At 40.5% G+C, this 24,723-nt stretch overlaps 2 protein-coding genes across 5 annotated transcripts in view; both read left to right on the top strand.

Annotated features, from left to right (window-relative positions):
• Positions 1-19,102, top strand: part of LOC131593011 (protein bicaudal D homolog 1) — a 239,270-nt gene extending 220,168 nt beyond the window's left edge. The window contains exon 8 of the mRNA XM_058865137.1: positions 18,974-19,102. Within this exon, the coding sequence (XP_058721120.1) occupies positions 18,974-19,000 (27 nt within the window). The 3' untranslated portion in view covers positions 19,001-19,102. The remainder of the gene's footprint in view (positions 1-18,973) is intronic.
• The window catches only part of LOC131593013 (FYVE, RhoGEF and PH domain-containing protein 4-like), a 100,038-nt gene that overhangs the window by 46,048 nt on the left and 29,267 nt on the right, over positions 1-24,723 (top strand). For 3 of the 4 annotated variants that reach the window (XM_058865146.1, XM_058865145.1, XM_058865144.1), the window contains one exon: positions 18,974-19,138. In XM_058865146.1, coding sequence (XP_058721129.1) covers positions 18,974-19,138 — 165 coding nt within the window. Of the gene's footprint in view, positions 1-4,870; positions 4,950-18,973; positions 19,139-24,723 lie in introns of those variants that run through there. The other variant, XM_058865147.1, reaches the window with a different exon arrangement.

The raw sequence follows: 24,723 nt of genomic DNA, 5'->3' as shown, positions 1-24,723 counted from the left end.
CACATGTGCTTTGTGTGTTTGTGTGTGACCAAAAGCTACATTAACTGGAAAACGAGTTCCCTTCCCTATATCATAACATGATTCTGCAGGATATACATTTATTATTCGTATATATAGAAAGGAGAATTTAGAAATAAAATCAGTTAAACTATTTTTTTAAACAGAAGAATTGGCAAATCAAACCTAGTTGATGGAGACATAGCCTTTGACCACTTTGCATGTCTTAAACCAGAAATCCTTTAACACTTGCTGATCTTTCTTTACTAAAGAAGATTGACAAATGAACCACAGATTCCTGGATTTCATTTTTTATTCAGGTATGGAAGGTGCTTTAAGCTACAGAAACTCAGCTTTATATGGTTAGTGTAAAACACAAAGTTCCCATAGAAGAAATGGTCCTTTTATAAACTCTAATAGAATGGATGGCATTCAGTGATCTTTGATATAGTTCTCTGATTTCATTGAATTACAACCATTTCATTATTTGTTTGGAGAGTTTTGTAGTTGCTTGTATTACTCTTACTCTTCGTCTAACTTGCAGACACCAAGATGCTACAGTGACAAATGCTGTGCAAACATAGGACAGAAAGTTCTTTTCCTCTAAGAGCTTCTATTCTGTGTTCTTTGAGCACAACCACAGATTTTCCCTTTGGGACACAATACAACTGAGCTAGAAGGAAAGGAAAAAAGGATGGAAAAATACTGCTATTTACTTTCTAATTATGGCATGGTACTTGTTCATCACATCTACCTAGAGATTGCTTTTCTTGCAATGTGATGAAGTCACAATCTTCTTGCATGTGAACCAGGAGAGCTAGGGAGGAGAGGGATAGATGTTCCTCATTTTTAGAATTTGGATGGGAAAACGTCCTTTCAACAAATGTGTTTCTGTTGGGCTGCAGATCCCTTAGTGTTTTTCACCTTGTTCAGGGTTAGCTGCCCATCTTTTTAAAGATATTGTTGCTTTTCATTGTTGCAGCAGTCCTGAATACCCATTCCTAAACATCCTCCTTGCCCAGCCCACTTCTGTGTGGATTTTCCCTCCTCCTTTTCCTGGTGATCACTAATTTCTGTAGGTCACTTCCTTAATATCAAATTTCCCCCCATCCTTTTATTCATTATATGCCTACAAATCTGGAGTTGTGATATGACTGTTTCTTCCTTCCTTACATGCCCAGGGGCAAATCTTGAAGGATGCTCTTTAACAAGACACTTTAACAAGTAGTTTTAAATAAGTTGTGTGCCTTGGGGGTGTTTTTAAATATATTTTGTTTAAGCCATCCAGTCTTCTTCACAAAATCACTTGTTACTGATTTTAACCTGTCCCACGAGTCAGGAAAAGGAGAGCATGTGGCAGGTGTGACAGAAGTGAGGGTCACTTTGGGACAGTCCTGTGTGGTGTCCTGTAGCCGATCCCATTTCCCTAAGAATAGCTGGGAGCCAAGTCGAACTGCTCTTCAGACTACTGCCCAGCTCATGAGAGGGGCTTTTAACAGCACCTCAGGAGCTCTCTGGGGATGAGGACAAAGCATGCTTTTATTTCTGCCCATGCCCCAAATCCTGTAATTTTGGAGTACTGGGGTGTAATGGTGAAGAGAAAGGGGAGGTCAGTGTGAGCCAGCCAGAGCTGCTTTGTGGGAGCCCTGTGAAAGGCTTAGACTCACTGAGATGTCTACAGATCTCTCACATGGAAAAAAGAAAGTTGGGAGATGCTTCAGAAGTTCTTTTGAATTCTGTGTCAGGGTGCAGGTGGGTTACTGATCCTTTGGCTGGGACAAAAATCCCTCTCCTCCCTGGCTTACACAAACTGTGCATGATCTGCAGCAAACCTTTTCAAAAACTTTGTGCCTGAATTGAGTCTGCAGGAAGGAGAAGACAGCCACACTGACTGCTGGGCTGTGATTCACTGTCACATGAGCCAATTTGGGTTTGGGGGCTGTGTGTCACAGTGGCACACTGCTCACGTAGCTCTTTAATACTTGGTTCAGCTTTCCAGGTTTCCTAACAGTACTCATGTGACTTCCTTCTCAGCTTCATCACATTAAGAATATTCAAATGAGTTATGTACACAGTTTGAGTCCCCTCGTCTGCAAAATGGGGAAAGTACTGACAGAAAGATGGTATGGCTCAGTCTGAGAGGTGCCTGGAAGTGGGAAAAAAGTAAGTGTCATCTATTTATTATGAGACATTTGTGAAAATTTTAATTATTGGAGTGAGGAAATCATATATGAGCCAACAATTTTTATTTGGGGCAACGTAGTTTCATAGAACTGGTCTGCTGTGCAAGGACTAAAAGCATGCTGTGTTTAGTCTGTAGTTACTCTGGTTATGATGGCAACTTCTTATCTTAGTAGTATGACTTTTATGACACATTAATGAGAATGTTTGTTTTATTTAACAGTTAAATAAAATTAGTTGTTCTCTGTGCCTCTTCATCTGCCTTTTAGAGAAAATTAATAAAACTAACCTTATTTTTTAATTAACTTTTGTTTAACGTCCATAGACATGTTTTGGTGACAGGGAAGACATAGCTGCACCTCTTGTTGTTGAGTTTTCAGCTGATACTTGCATTGTGCAATTTGTGTGTTTCTGCTTTTAGAGAAAGCAAAGTTGGGCGTAGAACACTTGTGAAACCAGGGTAATAGGTTAATGAGATATTCCCCTTCTAGCAGTTTAATCTCTTCTAAATCCCCTTATCTGCCAGCTAATCAAATAGATAAGGCACAATTAATATATTACTTTTTTTAAAAAAAGGGAGGAGTTAAATATGTATGTCAAAAATGGACAGTGATGACTTCTTTATACTTGTTTTAATGTTGCTACTTCTGGAAGTGGAATAGGATCCCCAGTTTCCTTCATGTGTGTAAAATTTCTGCTTTCTGACTGGTAGCAGAGCAGCAGTGACTCTCTTGTCTGGCCCCTACTTTTCCTTGACCCCTTCTCTTCTCTTTGCTTGCATTGGTCAGTAGCAGTTTATGTAGCTGCTTATCTCAAACAATTGCTTCTTAAATTCTTCTGTAGCCATTTGTCCCATAGTTTTCTAACCTACAGTATTGTTTGTGTCAATACTGAAAGCTGTATTGCTGATCTAATCTGAATTTAAAATCTGGCATGTACTTGCATGACAGGCATTATCAGTGGTTTTCCTGGGTTGGGAAGGGTAGACCTGGGCGAAGGAAGGTTGGCAAAGCCCTCACTCACTGGCAGATGGACAAACCAGACTCCTGGGGAAAGTGGTTTGTTCCAAATGTGGGAAACTGAGCAGCAATTTTACCTTCTCAGCAGAGGCTTTCCTGGAGCAAGAAGGTGTTCTGTTATAAAGGCACTTCATGTGTAAACCCAAGCAACAGGGGTGAGCTCTGAACTCCTGGAGGAGCTGAACTTTCAAAATACAAATCTGTCATTGGAGTTCTAGCATCGGAGTTCTCTTGGTCTGATTATGAAACTCAGCTAATGGTATTTTTTATTTTAATGGTGCATTGATGACCTGGGTGAATAAAATTTGTATGTGTCTTTAAGGAGCCTGGGATTACTTGCTAGGAGTATCAGGGATGAGGAAATGCAACTTCCTAGCTCAGCAGTTTAAAAATAAACGCTCAAAACAGAAAGAAAATTTCTAAATCTCAGCCAAGGTGCTGAAAATGCGTTCCATTTAGGTTTCAAATCCATATATATGGAATGGGCATCTGCTCATCTCAAGAAGGAAAAGGCACAAAAGTGTTGAAATAACTGGAGAAAAGTTGTTTTTTTGCTGGTTTTGGCAATATCCCCCTGTGGTACAACATCTGTAATAAAAGGAAACAATTAGCTGCCCGTTCCAGAGGCTGTCCCCTCAGTGACAAACAGATTCTCATGGATTGTTGTGCAAGTGTGTTCCCTTGGTGCTCCCCCCTCCAAGCAGCTCTGCAGTGTTGTGAGCGTGGGGATTGTGCGTGGCTGGAGATGGAAGGGGCTGCAGGGAGCTGTGGTTTGGACCGGTCCAGAGGTTGAAAATAACCTCAGCTGGCTGCTATATTCTGATTCATATTATCAGAATTCACAGGGCTGGATTTAAATCCCAGGTTTTTTCTCCTTCTGAGATGAATGTGTGCCAGCTGGGGATCACATGGTGTGGGAGTTCTGAACAATAAAAGAAAGTTACTCGGGGTAACTTCCCTTTCCAGTTATTCCTTTTGCTTTTTGAAACTGTGTATTTCCTCAGTTCATAATTCACTCTAATATCTTCGTATTTTGCCCTGGAGCAAGATATGGTGTTGATGTCATTTAAAAATTGATTTTAAATTATTCTGACCAATTTTAATCTATGCCAAATAAACTAATGTTTTGATAACAATTCTTTAATGTCGATTCTCTTGGTCAGTGCTCTGGTATCCTGTGTACTTAATTCTAGGCATAAATTTAAAGAGCAATTAGTAAATGCAGAAGATGATTTGAAATGAGCACCATGCAATATAAAGGGCGAGCAAAGCACCAAACAGAAAAATGTAGTGACTTGTCCTTTAACCTTGATACCGCTTTCGTTTCAAACAGCAACGCAATTAACAGTGACAAAACTTTCACAGTGGCTGAGGTATTAGACAAAACAACTTACTGTAGTCCCTCCTCCTCCTCCTCCTCCTCCTCTCTCCAGCAGTTTGTTTGTTACATAAGCTGATTTCTTTGTTTTTCCTTTCCCCGTGAGCAGCCTTCACTCTTTTCTCCGGGCAGGCTGCTCTGCGCTTCTCCTGTCAGCCCGGGTTTGCCCTCGGGAGGAGGAGCATGGGCTGAGGAGGGGCCCGGCGTGTGAGCTGTCAGCACACTCCGAGCATCCCCCGAGGAGCCCCGGCTGGCCGCTGGTGGGGCTTGTGAATGGGGCAAATGTGAGCCTCTCGCAGGGTCACTGCCATTGCAAAGTCAGTTCCTCGCGAGTGCTGCTGGATTGCATTGGCAGGCAATGTCTTCTGAAGCAGGTAAGGCTGAGCGGGATGCTTCTGGTAAACTTGGATCTCTTCAAGGCTCGGGGTGTGTTTGTGTCCAGAGACTCCAAGAGTTAAACTTTCTAGTCTGAGGCAAATAAACCGGTGGACATCAGCTGCCTTGTGATGCAATCCAGCTGGAATGCTCTGGAGGCTTTTTCCTCCTATTCGCAGTAAATGAGCTCCAAAGCTCCTGAACCGATTGCCTGACACATCTGCCACACCAATAACCCCGCTGCTTTTGGCTTCTTTTGCTGCTGCTTTCACCAGCTCGGGACTTTCTCAAAGCAAATCGGTTTTTGTGATGTTTATAAGTGGTTTCAGTTCCTGGCTCATTTGCCAGATTCACTGAGCTCTGTTCATAGCGGTAAGGTTTCTACAGGACGTATCTATGAGAAGGCATTGCCTCTAAGATTTATGTCCTGCATAAGACTTATATCCTTGTTTTAGGAAGTGGGCGTACACCTGTGACTTACACCCAGCTTTTCAGATATAATGTTGCAGTAATCCATTTTACTGATGTTTATGCTACACATAATGTATAGAATTGACTTCCATCATTTAAAAAAAAAAAAAATTATTGCACCATCCAGTGAAAGGTTTGGCTTTTTTCCATTGTATGCTTGTAAATGAGTTTTAAAGAATACTGTTGAAAATACTGCTTTACTTCTGAGTGCATTTTTCAGTTCTGAGAAAAATTCAGCTTGGGGTAAGTTCAATCAAAAGGCATACCCAACCCTAACACTTAATATAAAACAGCAAATATTTTGAATTAGGTTTTCCACAGAGAGATGGGTGAAACTGATTTGTGGAAGGTTTGGTTTAGCATGCCAGTCTCCCTCTCTGGAAAACCCTCTGAGGCTAAAGAGAGGGAAGGAAGTTACCGGCTGAGTGAGTTTGAGATTTGCTGGAGAAGCTTGGAGTAGAGCTATCCAAATAGTTCTATCTGGTTCTCCTGATTTCAGTAGTTGGGGGCATCTACCTTTTTAAGGGGGTACAAAGAATACTTGTTTGAAAAAATTCTATTGGCTCCTTATCTATTTTATGAGCAAGTTTGAAACTGCCCTTTCCCCTCTAGCTTTTAATAATCAACGAGAAGGATGGGAATCACAGCTTTCCTCCCACTCCTTAAATACCATTTTGTTGTATCCTGAGAATAATTTACATGTGTTTGTAGGAAGCTTTCTTTCTCTGAGCTGTCTCTTAAGAGCTGTTTTCTAGGAAATGTAATGCGTATCCTTTTCCTGTAAATGTGATGTGAATCTTACAGATTCTTCAGGAAGGATAATGTGGTGTTATAAATACTGTTTCCTCTTACTCCTTGGCTTACTTTCAGTCTGCAAGGACCAAGGCCTACAGAATTCTTACATGTTGACAGTGGCAGTCTGAACAAAGTAGAGTGGTGAAGCTATGATATTTGTTTTGTGGCTTGTTTTGTTGTTTTTTTGTTTTTTTTACATTAACTATGTGATACACAAATAAATTTGTAGCTGCTTTAAAATGACATAAATTATACTGCCAGGTGTAGGAGACCTATGAATGTAGACAGTGCACAGGGAAAGGGTGGCAGCAGGTAGTTCCAGTCTGTGTGTGTTTTAAATCAAGTGGACAGATATCCCCAGATCCCCCTGGATGGTGTCAGAGAAGCAGGGAGTGCCTTGCTGAAGCACTGGCTGCCTCCAGTCTGAAACACAAAGCAATCCTTCCAGTGCTGACTGCCAGCACTGGGTGAGGGGGAGAAAGGAGGGACAGTACCTATAAGGAAGTACAAATTCACGCAGCAGTTCATTCATTCCTGTCACTATAGGCAGTTGAGTTGTCTCCAGGTACCTGAGCAAAGCAGTTTTCCAAGCACTAAAGCCCCACAACAAATACATAGAATGTACCTTTCCTGGAGCGCTGATGTTTTAGAAGACTCAAACTTTATAGATTTATATTCCTTCAATAGCAGTATTCACTATCAGGGAAAAATCTGATTTCAAGCAATACCTTTTCAAAAGGTCATTGGTACCATGACTCAAAAGTCAGCAGGGACTCCAGTGTTTCCATTAATGCCATCATTATGCTTTTCTTTGTGCCTGCAGCACTTAGTCTTACGTTAGTCTTTTACATGATAGTGCTGTGTGAACAGAAAATGTCTGTTGGTTTACACCAATGCTTGTAAACCCAATGTATTTGTTGAGTCTACTAAAAATTCAAAATAATTCTCCTCTATCTCTTCCCTTGTGCCCTGGATTTATAATTATTATAAAACAATGGATTGAATTTCTTTAGTGTTAAGAGTTTGTAGCTTTAGTGCCTGTGTATTTCTTACAGTTTTACAGGCAGTGCTTGACCTTGAGAAGGACAGGTAGTTAGGAAACACAATCTTTCCTTTACTTTGCCACAAAATATTTAACACATTATGATTGCTCTTGCTTGCCTGTGAAAAAACCCCTGCACTCATGACCCATCACTATAAAAAAGGAAACAAAAAGAAGGGGAGGTAACAGCTGGTTTATGTCATGTGAGGTGGAGAGGCATTGGAGTATTGCCAAACCTTGTATTAGAAAAGTTAAATGCTTAACCTTAAACAAATGTTATTTTTATGAGTAATTTTGTAGACTTTATTTGCTCTCTGTTTTGGAAAACTTTTTTCCCCATCATGCAAACCATCCACTTTTTTTAGTGAATATATTACAATGCTCTTTTTTCTGATGCCAAGAGCTGAGGCTCTAAGGAGAACTCTAAATATTACATGGGAGTTAGCAGCATTCTGTCGGGCTGCAGTTATGCGAGCAGCTCAAGTGATCCAGTGGGCAGTGGCTGCCAGGAGGCTGCCAGGTCCCTCCCTGGGGCTCTTGGGCCCGTCCATGAGCCAGCTCAGCTCGCTCCCACTGTACAAAACTCTGGTGGCAAAACCCATGTCCGCTCGCCCGGGAGCTGTGCGGGGTTACCCTGACCTGGAGAGAAACCCAGCAAGCCCAGTAGAGCTGGTAAGAAGTGAGCAGTGGCAATTACAGGCATGTGGAGGGATGGAAAGGATGGAACTTCTCATCTTGTCTCACTCTGGGGTAGCTGCAGTTTGGGTGGGAGCAGCCTTTTTTTTGGTCTGTCCTGGGGCACTCAAACATTTACGTTTTGAGACGTTTGCAAAGTGAAAGGTTGCACTCTTTGAGGTGTGTTGGACAAAACTTCAGCCGCTTCAAAATTATTTCTCTTCTTGAAGTCTAGTTGGGTTTAATGTACTTTTAAATTATATCACTTTTTTTCTTTCTTTCTTTTATGGTATTTCCTATCCATTTGCACACTCAAAGATAAATATTCATAGGAGTATTAAGCTTTTTGGAACTGTGTGATAGACTTTCAAGTTTGCATAGAAACAAGATATGTGAATTCTCCAGCTTCATAAATTTTAAGAAATGGCATTCAAAATTCATCACAGTTGCTGTTTTTTTGGTTTGTTTTTTTTTTTTTAACAGTAGATTTTAAATGGATGTCTAGAAAAGAGAAGAGAGAGAACTAAACAGTAGAATATTTCTAAATTTTAATCTCTCAGCCTGTTCAGAGCATGAAGTGTAAAGCTGTTTCAATCCGTATAATGTTCAAGAGGCAAATGCATTTATGTGCAGGTCTGTGGACCTGAAGTGAATTCTGTGGACAGCACAAAGAGTGATCATCTCTGGCAATTAAGGGCTAAGGGACTTCTTTTTCCCCATTTGGATTCCAGGCAACTAGTATTTGGCTTCCTTACATAAGGGTGATTATGAACCAGTGGGTTAATGTGAAATGGTGATTGGTTTCTTGTTCCTTACGGAAAAGAGACGATGTAAAAGCTGGCATAATTGTGGTAGGCTTTAAAGAGACTGGACAAGGAAGGTCCTTCCTGAATGATTTCACAGGAAGGCTCTAAATGCACTTAAATGAGGCTTTTTGTGGCTATTCTTCACTTTTTTTTCCTCAACCAGGTCAAAAGCAGGAAGCACTTGAATTCTTGTGAAGTGTCCAGCTTTGGGTTCTTTATGTTTCTGTTTGGTGCAGTGAGCATTCCCAGGGAGCTGCTTGTTCCCTGGTGTTTGGTAGCTGATGGCTGCTGGTGACTTGGCAGGGAGGCTGGAGTGCCTGGGAAGCCTGGGAGAGCCAGGCAGTGGCCATGGAGCAGCCGTGGTCCAGCTGCACCACTGGGGCTGTTCCGAGGGGCGGCAGGGCTCCTCTCCGTCCCCACCTTCCTCTTTATCACAGACTTCACCAGTTCACATTTACTTGTAAGCTCTCGTGTAACAGGAAGCAGTGCCTGTTTTAATGTTATTGTGCAGTTAATACCCTGCTGCCTTTTCTGTAATTGGGACATATTTCAAGCCATCCGTTTTTAGATAATGTTTGTTTTTATTATTTTTTTTCCTTTTCCGTCCCTACTGTTTTCTCCAGCCCTACTGAGATACGATTCAATAAAGTCAATATTACCTAGTGGCTACCTGCTTCTGGAAAGGGAATCTTGGCTTCCTTTCCCTATCAATAAATTTGCATCCTTGCCCAAGCTCCAGTGCATCTAAGGTGAATGAATACATGGAACTGGCTGCTTTATATTTTTTTTGGCGGGGTTACATTTCTGATGGCTTAACTTTCCCAGACAGCATCCTGAGGCTAGATGGGTGCCAACACTGGTGCACAGACAGTGGTGGGAGCAGGCAGGCAGGGGGAGGGAGGGCAGTGGGTGGAACACCTTGTGTCCGTGACAGCTGGCTGCTGGATGGGCTCTGGGTCCTCAGATGCTGGCAGGACACATGGACTGCCTCAGCAGCTGGATCAGGGAAACAGTTTCCATCTATCAGTGGTGATTTTATTGACCCATACTGACTTCTTTCTGGGTCTTTGGCTGTTCTGCATTTTGGATATACTATGCTATGTATTTATTTCTTTAAATTACTTGAATATGCATGTATTTTACAACTTCTGCTCAGATCTTCTGAAATAATAAATCAGTTTCAACCTTCTGTAATTAGATAGTTTCTTTTTTTTTCCCCTTTGGGTTTGTGGGGGCCTTTTGCTTTGGGTTGTTTAGCATCCTGTTTCTAAAAATGCTTTCTTTTAGTCCTTTTATCTACAGAAATAGCTGATTTCATGCTTCAAAGCATACGGATAGTTTCCAAAATAGCTTTGAGTTGAGATGAAATAACTGCACTGATAACTGAGCAGAGAGCAAGACTGAGGCGTCTGTGACTTGTTAGAGAAGTTCAGAAGCAATGAATACTGAGCAAAATGATGAAATTTGTAGTTAAGTCAAATTTCTCTAAGCACACTGTTATTTTATAATGGCTTATGAATTATAGAAGGGGAGGTCTTTCTGTCATTGTCTGAGTAATTCCTGCATTTGCCTGGTAAGTATATGCTAATGAATCCTCTTGAATTATTCCAGTGATTTGTATGAGATAGTCAGCTGCATTTTTCCTTCAGTTGATCCCAGTATTGCAGGTGCTTTCCTTAATATGAAGTTAAATTGTGCTGCCAACATGGTGTCATACTGTTTATCTGTGATAAAAGAAATAGGAAAATAAATCATCTTAAAGCACAACAAATAAAGTGAAAGAAACACCAGGCTCAGTCCAACAACCCTTGCCCAGACAAGTGATTCTTCTGTCATCAGTGAGTCTGTTTTTACAAATGGGGTGTCCTGTTTAGTCAATAGAAGCCTGGGACATTTAGTAAATGATGATTGCCATCTGTGCAGAAAATGCTGGTGACAATTGAAAACTTAGTGAAAGTTTTCATTGTTGCATAAAATAATAGTTCAGGGGGACATTGCTCACCTCTTGCAGCTCTGCAGAGAAACCAGAATGGAAAAATACCTTTAGGAAAATCCAAAGGAGGTGTATCCTGTCAATTTTTCCTTGTTCGTATTCAAAATGACTATTAATGCAGTAGGAGCTCAAGAAAGCCACACAAAACTTGCTCAAGCCCTTCCTTCATCAAACATGAAGGAAGCTGTAAAGAGACCATGGAACAGGAAGGGGAGGAAGTGCCCCCCAGATACAGAACTCACCAGTGCTCCTGTTAGCACCATGGGGGAAGAGGGTGACAGATGTAGTCAGGAGGCTGCTACAGCTTTGTGAAATGCAGCCATGTGAGAAGCAGCTCTCGAGCTGGAAGTTGCCGTCAAGACTTAAGGCACGGTAAAAGGCAGTGCTGACAAGCAGGGAGGAATTACCTGAAGTTACCTGGTGCAGAATGAGACAGTAACAGCAGGGCAGCTGACTTGGGCTACAGGGTCAACTTGCCCTGCCTGTTCAGGGAGTGGTGGAGCTGATGCTTCTCATTGTATCCATTTTCTTTCTTGATGTTTCTTGTTTTGTGGCTTTGGATCCTGTGGTTCTTAGCTACCTGAAGTTCATGGTCCATGGTGGTAGGGTCAGGAACTGTATTCACTTTTAAGTCTTGTAGTAAAAGCAAAGAAAAAATATCGTCCAAATCTGCTGAAAGATTTTGACATTATTTCATGAAACACAAGCCATGAAAAGACTCTACAAGTAAAAGAATACTATTGCATATTTTTATATGCAACATAAATTGCATATTTTCTCTCTATTCCATTGATAATACATGTTCAAAGACTAAAGTGAAAACAAGACTTCAAGGGAATATATTGTAATATAATAACTAAGTATGTGGAAGAGGAGTACTTTATTCCTGTGAACAGCACTCCTCGCACTTGGAGCTCTCCCTTCAGTCTCTCTGGAGGTGTGGTTTGAACATTTCTTTTCTCTGTGTATTTAAGAAAACCTCCATTATTCATTAAATAGCTGATGAACTGTTCCACCATCAGCAAAGCCATCATCACAATGTGTACAGTATAGGATGAGTAATAAAAACCTTAGTGAAGAAATGGTGTGGTTCGGCAGAGGGCCTCAGTCATAAACTTCCACTTTCAAACTAAAATAATTTCAAATTCTGTACAGTGCTTTTTGTTTTATTGGAGCAGCATCAGCAGTGCATGTTACATTATTGTGCTAATCCAAAATTGAAACAAATGTTGGAAGATAATCCCATAAATTGTTGACTCATTTTAATAAGAGTCACAGCAGATGCGCAGGTTTGCCTGCAAGGAAACAATTATCAGAGCCAAAAGAACAAAGATCACAGCCAGACAGGACAACAGAGTGAAGCACACTGAGTCTGCCTCCTGTAGCCAGCATTGGCAGGACATTCGTAGTAACTGTGGAATCCACCATTCAGTTCCTCACTTTGTGTGATTCACTGTGTGCAGAGACTGAGATCAGGGGATTACTGATAAATCTCTGTTAATATTTTGGTGCTTCCTGTTAAAGCTTGGACTTCATTATCTTGAATTTGTTGCCTTAAATATGTATCTTTCTTGAAAGACATCCAAGCAACTCCATTTTTTTTAGTAGACATTACTGGAAGGTCTATTTCAGTCTAGAAATGAAAGTTACCATCAGAGAGATGCATGATTTCTTCCAACCAAAACAACTGTAATGCTTGGCAAAACATGGGAAAAGCAGCATGGAATGCTCAAGTCTCCTAAATACCTACAAATCAAACCAATGCAGTAATGTCTCATCTTAGACCCAGCAGATATGGGAGCATTTGGTATTGGGTTCTGTCACTGATGCTCTGCATAACCCACCTCAGTTTATTAAAAATGATCCCATAAATTGTTGTCTCATTTTAATAAGAGTCACAGCAGATGCGCAGGTTTGCCTGCAAGGAAACAATTATCAGAGCAAAAAGAACAAAGATCACAGCCAGAATCACATTCATTAAAAATGAAACTATTTCAAATGCTGTTTCTTCTTTTAATTATTCTTTTGGGTGTTGTGCACTGTTAAACTTGCTGAAGTTGCTTTCAGTTTTCCTTCCATATTGCTGCTCTATTTGTTGCCAGTGGTTCACACACTGTTGTGCATACCACAATCTGGAAACCTTTGCTCTCTGTTACTAAGTAAGGTACCACAAATACCAAGAAGTTAAATATTTTCTGGTTCTTGGCAAGTATCATGTAGCAAGTGTTTGGTCTGAGAGTTTGAAATTTGGTAATGTTTCCTGTTTAACTTCACCATCACATGTTCTGAGTGCATTCACAGGGGTCATTGTACTAAAAGAGTAGTATTTATATATATTTTTGCAATCTATAATTTATATCTACCATATTCACTTGAAGATTTATTAACTCCATGTGGAAAATGCTATGAAAGACAGTTAATACTAGTTTTGTAGTTCTATTAATGATTGTATGCAGTGAGAAATAATAGTTTTATATGGTTTACATATTTTTTACTCCCAAAAGATGCTCTACCTTCTTCTTTTGAACTTAGAATATTTTTGCCTGTGTCTGGGGAATAGTTCTGCAAGGAAAAAACCCTACATTTTTGCATTTTGTCAGCATATGTATCTGAACTAATCCTTTAATAGAACCTGATCTGTCCCCTATACTTTGCCAAGATTCCATTTTTCAAAGATAATTCTAAACCGTCTGTTACTTGCTATTTATTTTTCTAGCCAGCACCTTCTTGCAGAAAGAAAACTAATTTATTTGGTGAGACAGCCCTCCTGACTTCAGCAAAAGCTATTTTTTTTTCTCTTTTTTCAGTGTTTGGTTATCAGCTATTTACAGTATTTCAGCAGTGGCTCACCACAGTAAAGGCTGGCTTGATGTTTAACCTTTATAGCTCATCTGCACAGAACAGAATATCAGTGTGGAGTTTCTGCCCTATTCTGCAGCTGAAAACATTCACAATTCTATCACCACTGCAGTGGGAGAGGTGAGGATGTATCAAAGCACAACTGTGTAATTAACTTGGAATGATAGCTTTTAATAGAAATTGGAGGAAGGAAGATTTTTATATTTTTTTATGAGAGAAATGTTGGCTTCCAGACTTCCTACCCTCCTCCTTCACACTCCTAATTCTCAGATAATTTGAGCGTAGTCCAGTTGTTACTGACACTGGGTATGCTTCAGCACTATAAGCCTCCTAGGAGCATGCCAGTTCCCCTCACTGAAAGGATAAGTCTGTGAAGGGGAGGTGCCAGGTTATTTGAGACAGGTTTGAGGGCAGGTTTGGACACAACTCATGCAAAATCTATGACCTCTTGTACTGGATGTCTGGCCCAGGCCTCGACGTGCGGTGCTGTAACTGAGAAACCACGTTCTGCCTTCTTGCTCGTGATGAGGAAGCTGCTGCTCACTCCTGCTCTGTCCTTGCCACAGCTCCTGTGGTGTTTGGTGAGTGGATGGGTTGGAGTAGTCTCTGGCAGTGTCAGTGTTACTCTGAGCTGCCCAGGAGAATGTCTGGTTTGGTTGCTGTGCCTGAGCCAGTGCCTTGGCAGAGTCTATTTGCTGAAGCCACACTTCTGCCCAGGGCTGGGTAGGAAGTGTGAAGCTTTGCACTGATTTTACACAAAAAGATCCAGCAGTAGAGCAGCAGGACCACAGCCACTGGGGTGGGTGCTCTTGGGACTTATCACATGGGGCGTGCATAACTACATAATTTAAGAGAAGTAATTTCCATCCTTTAATTTTGCCTCTTGTCACAAGAAACTAACTTTCCCCGTGGATTTTGTTTACATCCAGAAACACTGCATTTCTTTCATTCAGAATGTACAGATGAGAGTGAGATCACATCACAGTGGTAGTAAAAATTAAACAGTGCTGCAGCAGTAAAGAAGCACTATGTGCTTGTAAGTGGGAATGAAAATAAATACAACAGAAGAGTTAATGGTGTTGAGATTGGCTCATGGAACTGCTGATGGAAGACCTATCAAATACTAAGACATTAATGTAATCCTCGTGAATATAAATAAGCCATTTTTTAATCTTACTGCCATTTCAGGCTGGCTGATTGTTTGTCTAAATGTTCATGGATCCAAGTTATTTCTAATTAAAATGCCCTGAAAAAATAGATCATTCATCACCTAGCTTCAAACATACTTGCAGATGCAAGCGTGTTTGCAAGCATTCTAGCTTCTCGTTTCCTTGCAGATGATAAGCAAAATAATTAAACGCTTATCAAATTTGCACTGTTTATTCCTCTCTTCTGTTGATTATTATTACCTCTTTCTCCCTTCATTTCTTACATCTTTCCCCACCTTTCTCTCCTCTTCAGTGTTTTTCATTATTCCTGATTATGAGAGGGGGGGTATTAATCACATACCAGTCAACACAGGAAGTGGCTGGTAGTATTTTGTTGTGCATGGCATTTCTGACTTCAGGTAAAATTTCTCAGTTTTTTTAATTCACAGAAGTAGCAGAAGAATGAAAGTGTTTCTTTAGTCAGGTCAGAAACAATCATGATGAGGTTCTACTTCAGCCCAGTGAAAGGTGCAGGTTTTTGCAGCATGTCTTCATTTTTGCATATCTAATGGCATTTTACATTGTATTTACAGGGCAACAACTGTATTTTGAAAAAGCAGACTGTGTTACTGCTTATTTAAACCTAGAGAATTGAGCAGCCCTACTGAAATTCATGCTGCTGATTGTGGAGCAAATATTTGGCTGAATATTGCATGTTTTGGGCTTTTGTTATAACAAAATGTATTATTATATTACAATACACTTGCATACAATACACTAGGTATACAGGAATTTTCATCTCAGGTTTGTGTTTCTGCCACAATTTTATTGTCTGCATCACCTGGAAAGGTGGTATTGTTCATTGCCTAGAAACTGGGCTCAGATTTCCATGGATGTTAAAGGATGCTTTTTGCCCAGAGAATTTTGAATACTCAGTTATGTACAGAAATATGCTGTGGCTGGATTACTGTTACCTTTTACCATTCCAGCTTTACATGGCTTGAGGACGTAACACAATTAACAAAATCACTGGTTTGAAATATAGATTAAATGTCCACCTTGAGCAAACATGGCTCCCACAGAGGAAGGAGAATTTATTTAATGGCTTGTACCAATAACAAATTTGATGTCTCTCTGTTTCCCTACACCCCCACGTGCTGAGTTGTTGGTGTGGAGCCAGAGCACATCTTGAATCAGAACACCTCTTGGAGCTTTTGTTTCCTGTAAGCAGTTGCAAAAATCCAATTCTAAACAAGCACTCTTTTCTGTTGCTTGTGTTACCATTCTGTATTACAGCAGATGAGCTTTACAAAATGGCTTTTGCTCACTGAATGCAAATAATATTTGCCAGTCTGGTGGGGACTGTGTGATGCTGACAACAAAATTGATTCTTAAGGCCACGTAATGTTTTTGCATTAAAGATTTGTTTTCAGCTGTTTCAGATTTTGCTGGTCTTTGTATTAAGGCTGTGTGTATGCATGTGTGAACCAAGCAGAATGAAAGTCTGAACAGCTTCTTGAGGAACTGGGATTGTGTTGAAATGATCTCATCAGGCAGGTCTAAGGAAGGGCTGCTGCTGCTGAGAGGAGCTGTCCTTTGCCCTTCCAGCCATATTCCCAGCTGTTCCCTTGTGCCAGCAGCAGCGCTGGGGCAGCTGTGAGGTCAAACCCATCCAAAATGCACTCCAGCTTCCACCTGCCATGAGTGTGCTGCTCATCTCACAGTGCAGTGCAACAAGGGCTGCTGCTGGCCCAGGGGAAGGAGTAGCCAGAAGCAGAAGCTGGAGCAGAAGGTGACAAGGAGGGGGGACTGTGGCCGACCACAGAGCAGCTCTGTTCTCAGCAGCAGCTCTGTATTCGGCTCGGTGTTACGTGATCGTGAGCGATAACCTTCAACAGACGTCAGTGCCTTGATAAAGCTGTGTGTGCAAAATAAGTTCCTATTCTGACCACAGCAGAACCTCATTTTCTTAGGAAAATCCTTTTAATAAATAAGGTACCATTTCAATGGAGATTTTTAGCCTTGGCCTGAAGAATTGACACAGCAGTGCCCCTTACTGAGCTGCACTCTGGGAACTGTGGATTTTTGCAGCATGTTGGCTGACAAATCTGCAAGTTAATTAGTTTTCATAAAGGTCTAGGGCTTCACACTTTGACCCTCATTGCAAACTTATAAATGATCTGAATATAGATTTATAAATTGTGTGCAGTTGCCTACCCAATTTGTGCAGCCTACTGATCTCACAGGAGTTACTCTTCTTAAATTTGTTTCTGAATTTAGGATTGCCCAGTTTGAGTGCAAACTGCTACATTTGTATATCCATAGAAATTGTACATATAATTAATATATATAACAGTAAAAATATAAATATTATATAAATAATAGTAATATAAAAATGTACATATAATTGTACATACAAAATATAATCCATACAAGTTGTACTTGCATGGGATTCTGTAGTAAAGGGAAATCCAGCTTGTCAACTCTTTGGTGGAGACAAGGAAAACTTTTGTGGTACAACTCTCTGTACCATCAGCTTGGTCTTTCTAAGAGCTTTCAGTATTCCCAGCTCCACAGAAGAGACAGATATGGTACCTAAAGTACCTTGTAAGGCTTTGAGGAATGATGTGGGACAGAGCTCTCACTGCTGTAGTACAACACAACTTTTTTGTGGACGGGAGTGATACCAAGGGAAACAGAGTCAAGGAATCTCTGCCTGAGATCACAGGAATCTGAGATGCTCCTGTAGGCTGGGGGCTTTGTTAGATTATCCTCATCACTCTGGATCAGCCACCTTTATGTTCTTGGGAGATCCCTTGCTACTTGGATGAGCTGGAAGAGGGAAAGATGCTGTGCTGCTGCTGTGGGTGTTGAGCATGAGTTGTCACCTGAGTACTGGGGCTTTGGTAGCATGGATTGTTGGTCTCACTGTGGACCTCTGCAGGAATCTGTGTTGGTGGAGGCAGCCTCTGGGTGTAAGGCGACCTCAGTGTTTAACAGGAAAAATAGGCTTCCAGGAAATAAAGAATTAGTACTTGAAAGTATTGTTGGAATCCAGAAAGTGCTGAAGAACCATTAAGCAGCACAAAAGAATAGTTGTAGCATCCCTTTCCATTTCTGTTCTAAGAGCAGGCTTGGCTGTAGCTAGTAGAGGTGGGTGGGTGGATTTTGCACTGGGAGAGGGAGTTGGATCAGGTCAGAAGGTCCAAACTCTGCAGACCAGTTGTTGCTCAGAAGATATTGTAAGATCACTTTATGAAATGATTGAGTGGGTTTTGGATTTGCTTTTTATGGAAACGTGCAGAGAAAAAGCCAGTAAAGGCAAGCAAATGGAATGGGTGGAAACAGCAACAGTAAATAGAGGCATAGAAACTCTACCCAAATATTCTTTTAAGAATGAAAATAATTATGACACCACCTCGATAAATGGGCTTTTCTCCTTTTCCTTGCTCCTCCCACAAAAATGTTGTGAATTATTTTTTTTATTAAGAGGAAAATGGATACTGACCTAAGGGCATCTCAGTCCTTCATATTATTCTTTCAGGTGTTTGATTGTGTTTAGAGGACCAATTGCTTTTATGCCCCAAAACTAGAGTGCGTGGTTTTAGCTTCTGTAGTCATAGTCTAATAAATGTTTTTATTGCAGTTTCCATTGTTTGAATATGTTTTACTTTATATTTTCTTCCACATGTCTTATCAATAACAGCATATTGATCCTGTGAATTAGAATTAATTCCATTCTGCTAAGAAAGAGTCAGCTGGCTTTGTCCTATGCTATTTTTTTTTTTTAATACTTATAATAGAGCCCTTCCCTACCCAAAAAAGATGCAATTAATTTAGCTGACTTTTGGATCCTTCCATCAGTAATGAAATAAATGTTCTGAATATAAACACACTTTGAATGCAGAAATAGAACAGCTGAAAAAAATTGCTGGTTTTCTACAGTTCTGTTGAACAATCAACAATTCAAATAGGAAAAAAGTCTGTTGGATATTGTCATGTTCCTATAGAAGGGTTTAGGGTAATCACAGAAATATCTTCTTAATATCCAAGTCTTCAAAGTTTAAACAACATAACAAATTTCAGTGAAAGGCAGAGTGTTTTTAGGACGAGACACTCTTAAGTATTTTAATATTCTCTGTAGAGAATTGTTAGCACTCTAATAAATGTTCTTGTAGTCATTCTACCCTATATTCAGTCTCGTTTCTTACTTTAGTATCTATTTATTTTTCAGGCAGCAGCATCTGTCCAAAGCCCTTAATACTGTCTAGAGTTTGTGCAGTGAGTGCCACAGCCAGGCTTGTGGAGCAGAATGTACGCAATGAAGCGGCTCAGGGAATAAATGGAAGTGTGCCACTCAAACAGTCCCCACGTTCAGCTTCAAGTCCAAAGCCACAAGGTAAGCACTCTCAAATATTTTTGTTAGGGAAGTTGTTCTCTCAGACTTCTGAGAGCAACAGAGCACCTTGAGAGAGCTGTATTTGAGGAGAGAAAACCATGGGGCCGAAGCTTTCTGCTGAAATAGAAATGTTCTGTAAATGCCTTATGATTCTGTAATTTCTGGCTTATTTTTCAAAAGTATTGCTGTATTTGAGCTGGGAGGTTTGGACACTATTCTTAAACTAGAGTGTTTGACAGTGGCTTCAAGGCAGGGGTGGTGGGAAGATATTCAGGGTCTTTGGAGTTCGAGCAGAGATTGGGAGGAGCCTTCCTGCAGGAGTATGTGGAAAGATGGGAACTTCATGTTTGTGCACCAAAAGCTGACATTAATGTACACAGAGTAGAATTAGATTTCCCTTCTTTCTGTCTCTGTCCATATAATACCTTCACTTTTAAAAGCCAAACAGATCAACCTGTATATATATATGTATATGTGTATGTATATATACACATACATACTTCATATATACACACTTTATATGTATATATGTATAAATATCTATGTATAATTTATACATATATAAAGTCAATATAAACATTGACTCAAACCATCTTTTTATGTGGTCTTCTCAGTGATATTGTTGATTCTGCTGTAGCTGAGTCACTGCATTCCAGAAATCTTGAATTCAAATCAAATCTGGACTGATATCTTTTAGAGGTGACTGTGCAATAGGAACTTTGATCATTTTAAAAGTTAAAAAAAAGAGAGTGAGTTTAGAAGACACACATCACAATGCTTCCCAGTGCATTGGATTCTGAGACACAGTGCTGATAAGACAGAAATGAGAATTACTTACAGAAAAATAGATGTAGAGGGCCTACCCTGGCTGAATGCCAGCTACCCACCAAAGCTGCTCTATCACTCCCCTCTTCAAATAGACAGGGGAGAGAAAATATAACAAAAGGCTCCTGAGTTGAGATAAGGACAGAGGAAGGTCACAAACTGATTGCTGTCATGGGAAAAGTGTTGAATTAATTATTAACCAAAACCAGAACAGGATAATGGTAAGTAAAACAAATCTTAAAAACATCTTCCCCTCCACCCCAACCTCATTCCCAGGCTCTGCATCCTTTCCCCTGTGGCAGAGGGAGATGGGAATGGGGGTTATGGTCAGTTCAGCACAGGTTGTTTTGGCCACTGCTCAGGTAGGGGAGTCCTTCCCCTGCTCCAGCTTAGGGTGCCTCCCATGGGAGATAGTTCTCCATGAGCTTCTCCAGCCTGTATCCTTCTGTGTGCTACAGTTCTTCATGAGCTGCTCCAGCATGAGTGGAGGCTACAGTCCTTCAGGTACAGCCTGCTCCAGCATGGGTCCCCCACAGGGTCACAAGCCCAGCCAGCAAACTTGCTCCAGAGTTTCTCTCTCTCTGGGTCTGCAGGTCCCTGCCTGGAGCCTGCTCCAGTGTGGGCTTCCCATGGGGTCACAGCCTCCTGTCAGGCATCCACATACTCCTCCATGGGTCTCCTCCACGGGCTGCAGGTGGATCTCTGCATCCCCATGGCCCTCCATGGGCTGCAGGAGCACAGCTGCCTCTCCATGGGCTGCACCAGGGGCTGTGAGGGAATCCCAGCACCTGGAGCACCTCCTGCTCCCTCTTCTGCACTGGCCTTGGTGTCTGCAGAGCTGTTCCTCTCACATATTGTCACTCCTTTCTTCTCTGAGCACAATCATGTCTGTGCAATAACTTTTTTCCCCCTCTCAAATGTATTATCATGGGTGTTACTCCCTTCTCTGCTCAGCCTTGGCCCGTGGTGGGTTCATCCTGGACCTGGCTGGCATTGGCTCTGTTGGACATGGAGAAAGCTTCTGGAAGCTTCTCACAGAAGTCACTCCTGTGGTTGCCCCAGCTACCAAAACCTGGTCACACAAGCCTAGTACTAGAGCACATCTAAATCAAGTACAGAAACTGGAATCACACAGAGTCATCATGTAGTGGAGTCAAAAATATCTGTATCACTCAATGGGAATTTTGGATCAGTCCTGAGTTCATCTTAGAGTTGAGAGTAGGAAGAAATTTTTTGAGGTGTCAAGAAAGTTTTGTTTACTTCAGGAGAATGAGAGCAAAATAAAGCTCTACTTTTTTGGTGTAGTTTGTTTTTACAGAACATTTGCCAGTATTGTTAACTACACTAAATTGTTTTTGCCAGTCATATGTAAACATTACTTATCTGAGAAGCCTTTCTGCACCATTTCCTAGAGCTCTGAAATGAATTCTCTACAGCAAAGAGAACATGTGTTCTTCCTAAGAAAAATATTTTAGAAATCGTTAATGGAAAAATAGAAATGTGCTATCAATAAAAAGATTTTAAGCCTTTCAAAAACAAAGCCAACATACTTATTATAAAATTTTAGCTATTAGATAAATTAGGAGTTGTATATTATTGGACGCCATTCATTCAAGTTACACAGCTGCTGTTGCTCTTTCCTAGCCATGTTTCCTTTTGTTTGTCAATATGGTGTACTTCAAAATGTGCTGCAGCCAGGAATAGTGTTGTAGTCTAAGAAATGCAGCTGTGTGGATGAAATTCAATTATACTGTTGTAAATAGTATTTTGTGTCTCCTTTGTTCATGGGTCGCTCTCCATTTATTAATATTAAGTATATGCATCAGATGGAAGTTTTTGTTTATCTTTTGTTTGGCTTTTTATTGAATTGAAGCAAAAAACCCCATAATTAATGAGAGAGGCATTTGGGAGTCTAAATATTCTAAGCAAACTAGGCTCTGGTTTATTGGTTTAAAAGTGGCCACTATTTTATTAAAAGGCTTTCATGTGGAAGTGCAGAAACTTTTTTGGTTTATAGCAGCTGGAAACATTTTTCCATATGATTGTTGTAGTCATGCAAATACTAAGTAGCCTTTCATAGTGAAAGGAAACAAGATGACAGACCTGAATTGTAATGCCCAATTGGATATGGTTGTGGAGGAACTAACTGCAAAATCACCTTCATCTAACCCACCAAAATAACTAAAATGAGAGATATAGACATGGCTTTGAGGTTGGGTTGCAAATGTGGTACAGCCATTTTCAGTAAAGTTTGCTTTATTAAGGGAAATAGAGCTTTGATATTGAGGAAAAATGTTCAAAATCTTGCACTTCAAGTGAACCCTGTACTTTTATCTGTACTTGGTCTCTGAGAAGTAGTTTAAGCATTTGGAAACAGTTCACTCGGGGTAGCTAGGTCAAGTGAATAAATTTCTTCACGCAATCCAATATAAAATTCTTTCTTTTAATTTTCATTTTTTCCCCCTGGCATTTCAAGGAGGAAAAAAACCTGTCTGATACACTATCAGTAAAAGCAGGCTTTTTGTTCTCCAATAATTCCTTCCATCAATTTTTGTTCCCCAATAAATCCTTCCATCAACAATTCAGCAATTCATGTGTCAGATTTCTGTCTGGAGCAGGGTTTGATTCGGGAAAATCTTTGGAGCAAATTTGGAGCGCAGCCTGAAACTGGCTGAAAGCCAGTGAGGGAGTTGAGCAAAGGACTCGGGGCTGCAGAGCAAAGCAGTCACAGTCTGTGTGTCTGTACCAGCTGTGGGATGTGGTGCTTTGCCTTTGCACTAATGCAGTGATATCAGTCCCTGATAAAGTGGATTAATCCAGACTGGAGGCAGTCAGTGGAAATGGCAAAATATGCTACCAAGTTCCAGTACGAATACGAACCATAGAGATGAAGCAAATTGTTAAATAATTTGAAATTTGCCCTTACCTACAAATATATGGGTAGTGATCTGAACCTTGCAATAGCAGAATTCATGTAGAGTGGCATGTGAAAATTGACCCTTTTTTCTAGTTTCTTGTATTCCTTGCTCTTTGAACCTCTTGCATCCATTTTTTTATGATGCCAAATTGCTAAATACTGGGCACTGAAACTGCTGTCTGTAGCAGGCAGTTTTATTGTAGGATGCAAAATATGTGGAAATGCCAACACTTCTTCAAAGCAGTGAAGTGTCTTGTCAGTTCAAGACTGTGCATCAGTTGCTCATTTAAATTTTTCTAATGAGAGCCTAGGAGTACTTATGAATCTCCTGCTGAGGCTGAAGAGGAATTTTTGTTTGGGTTGGAGGTGAATTTCCACTCTAAAAGATGTCCTGGTTTGTGCTACTGTGAAGTGATAAGGATGCAACAGATTCGACTTTTAGACTTCAGCAGTCAGTTTTAGCTGCCTGTGTGTAGCATGAATCCTGTCTTCCTTTCTCAGCTATTATATAGTCTGTGGTTAAAAGTTTTCAGTGGCCTGGGCTTAAAAAAGCTGAGAGACCTCTTAGAAGTCAGAGGTGTAGACTGTACTTCCCTGGCAAATGAAACTTGCGCAGTTAAAGGTGAATTGAACTAAAACTTCCTACGTAGGCTACTCCAGTCTTGGTGTCCTTTAAGAAACCTGCTACAGTTTCTCACCAACAAAACTGACAAATGCCCAAATTATCTTCTTCTGTGAAGAAGACTAATGAGAGAACAAAATACATCTGATTATTTTTTGTCTTCTCACTTGATATACTATTGAAAGATTATTCTTGTGTGGTGAACTAAAAATGCAGAAACACACATCTCAAAGAGAAGAGGATTTTTTCTCTCTTTCTGCTGAGTTTAGGTTACTGGTGATTTCATGTTGTTCCTAAGAGTATAAATCTTTGTCATCTATTCAGCAGTGCTCATTTGATATTCCTGAAGGTGATGGAGCATGTAGGGAGGTGATGATCGATGACTCAGCCAGGAGAGCTGTAGCTGCTTACCACAGGAACTTTTAACTTCATTTTCATCGAGTCAAGGCATAGCAGCATTTTTAACCATTGAACACATTATATTTTCTAAGACAAGAGATAAATGACCTTTGCTGATATGCTTTGGAGTCTGCAAAGGTGGTTGTACCTTTGGAGTCATTTATATAGCATTACCTGACATTTCCTTATGTATATATGCAAACTTGAATGCACAACTAGGCACTGCAGCATGTATCTTGATTTTGGCTAGTGGTGTACAGTATGGACTACCTCAGTATATGGAAGGGTTTTCTTTGGGCAGAATAAGCAGTTCGTATCTCCTAATGAGCTCAGAATTCTACAGTACAGAGACAAGAGTATTTATAGACTCAAACAGAGCTCTGTATTATGCAGGTTACTACAATAGGCCAGTCTTTTCTCTTTTTTTCCTTAAGATCTTTGCTCTGCGCACACTGAAAAATAATCTGATTAAAGCAAAACACTACAGGAGTACATTGAGGAGAGAATTAATGGAATTTGCTTTCCATAATCCCTGTTAACAAGGCTGACCTTACAGGAAGGTTTGAGGGTTGTGGGTTGGTTTGGTTTTTTTTTTACACTACTGATTCTTTTCTTTCCATTGATCTTGTGACTATTCTTTCTCCACTGCAACTATTTCTGAACCATACAGTACTACAGAAGCAGCTGGTAGGGGAAATGCTGACTGCCAGGTGCTGATACGGAGTAAGGAATAAAATATTTTGCATCAGTGAATTGGCTGTTTGGTTTGTGGTTCTCATCTGAAGACATTACAGGGATTTTCAGTATATGGGGATTGTCCAG

This window comes from Poecile atricapillus, chromosome Z (genome assembly GCF_030490865.1).
Source record: "Poecile atricapillus isolate bPoeAtr1 chromosome Z, bPoeAtr1.hap1, whole genome shotgun sequence".
Taxonomy (NCBI): Eukaryota; Metazoa; Chordata; class Aves; order Passeriformes; family Paridae; genus Poecile; species Poecile atricapillus.
This window is presented reverse-complemented; position numbering and strand designations above follow the sequence as displayed.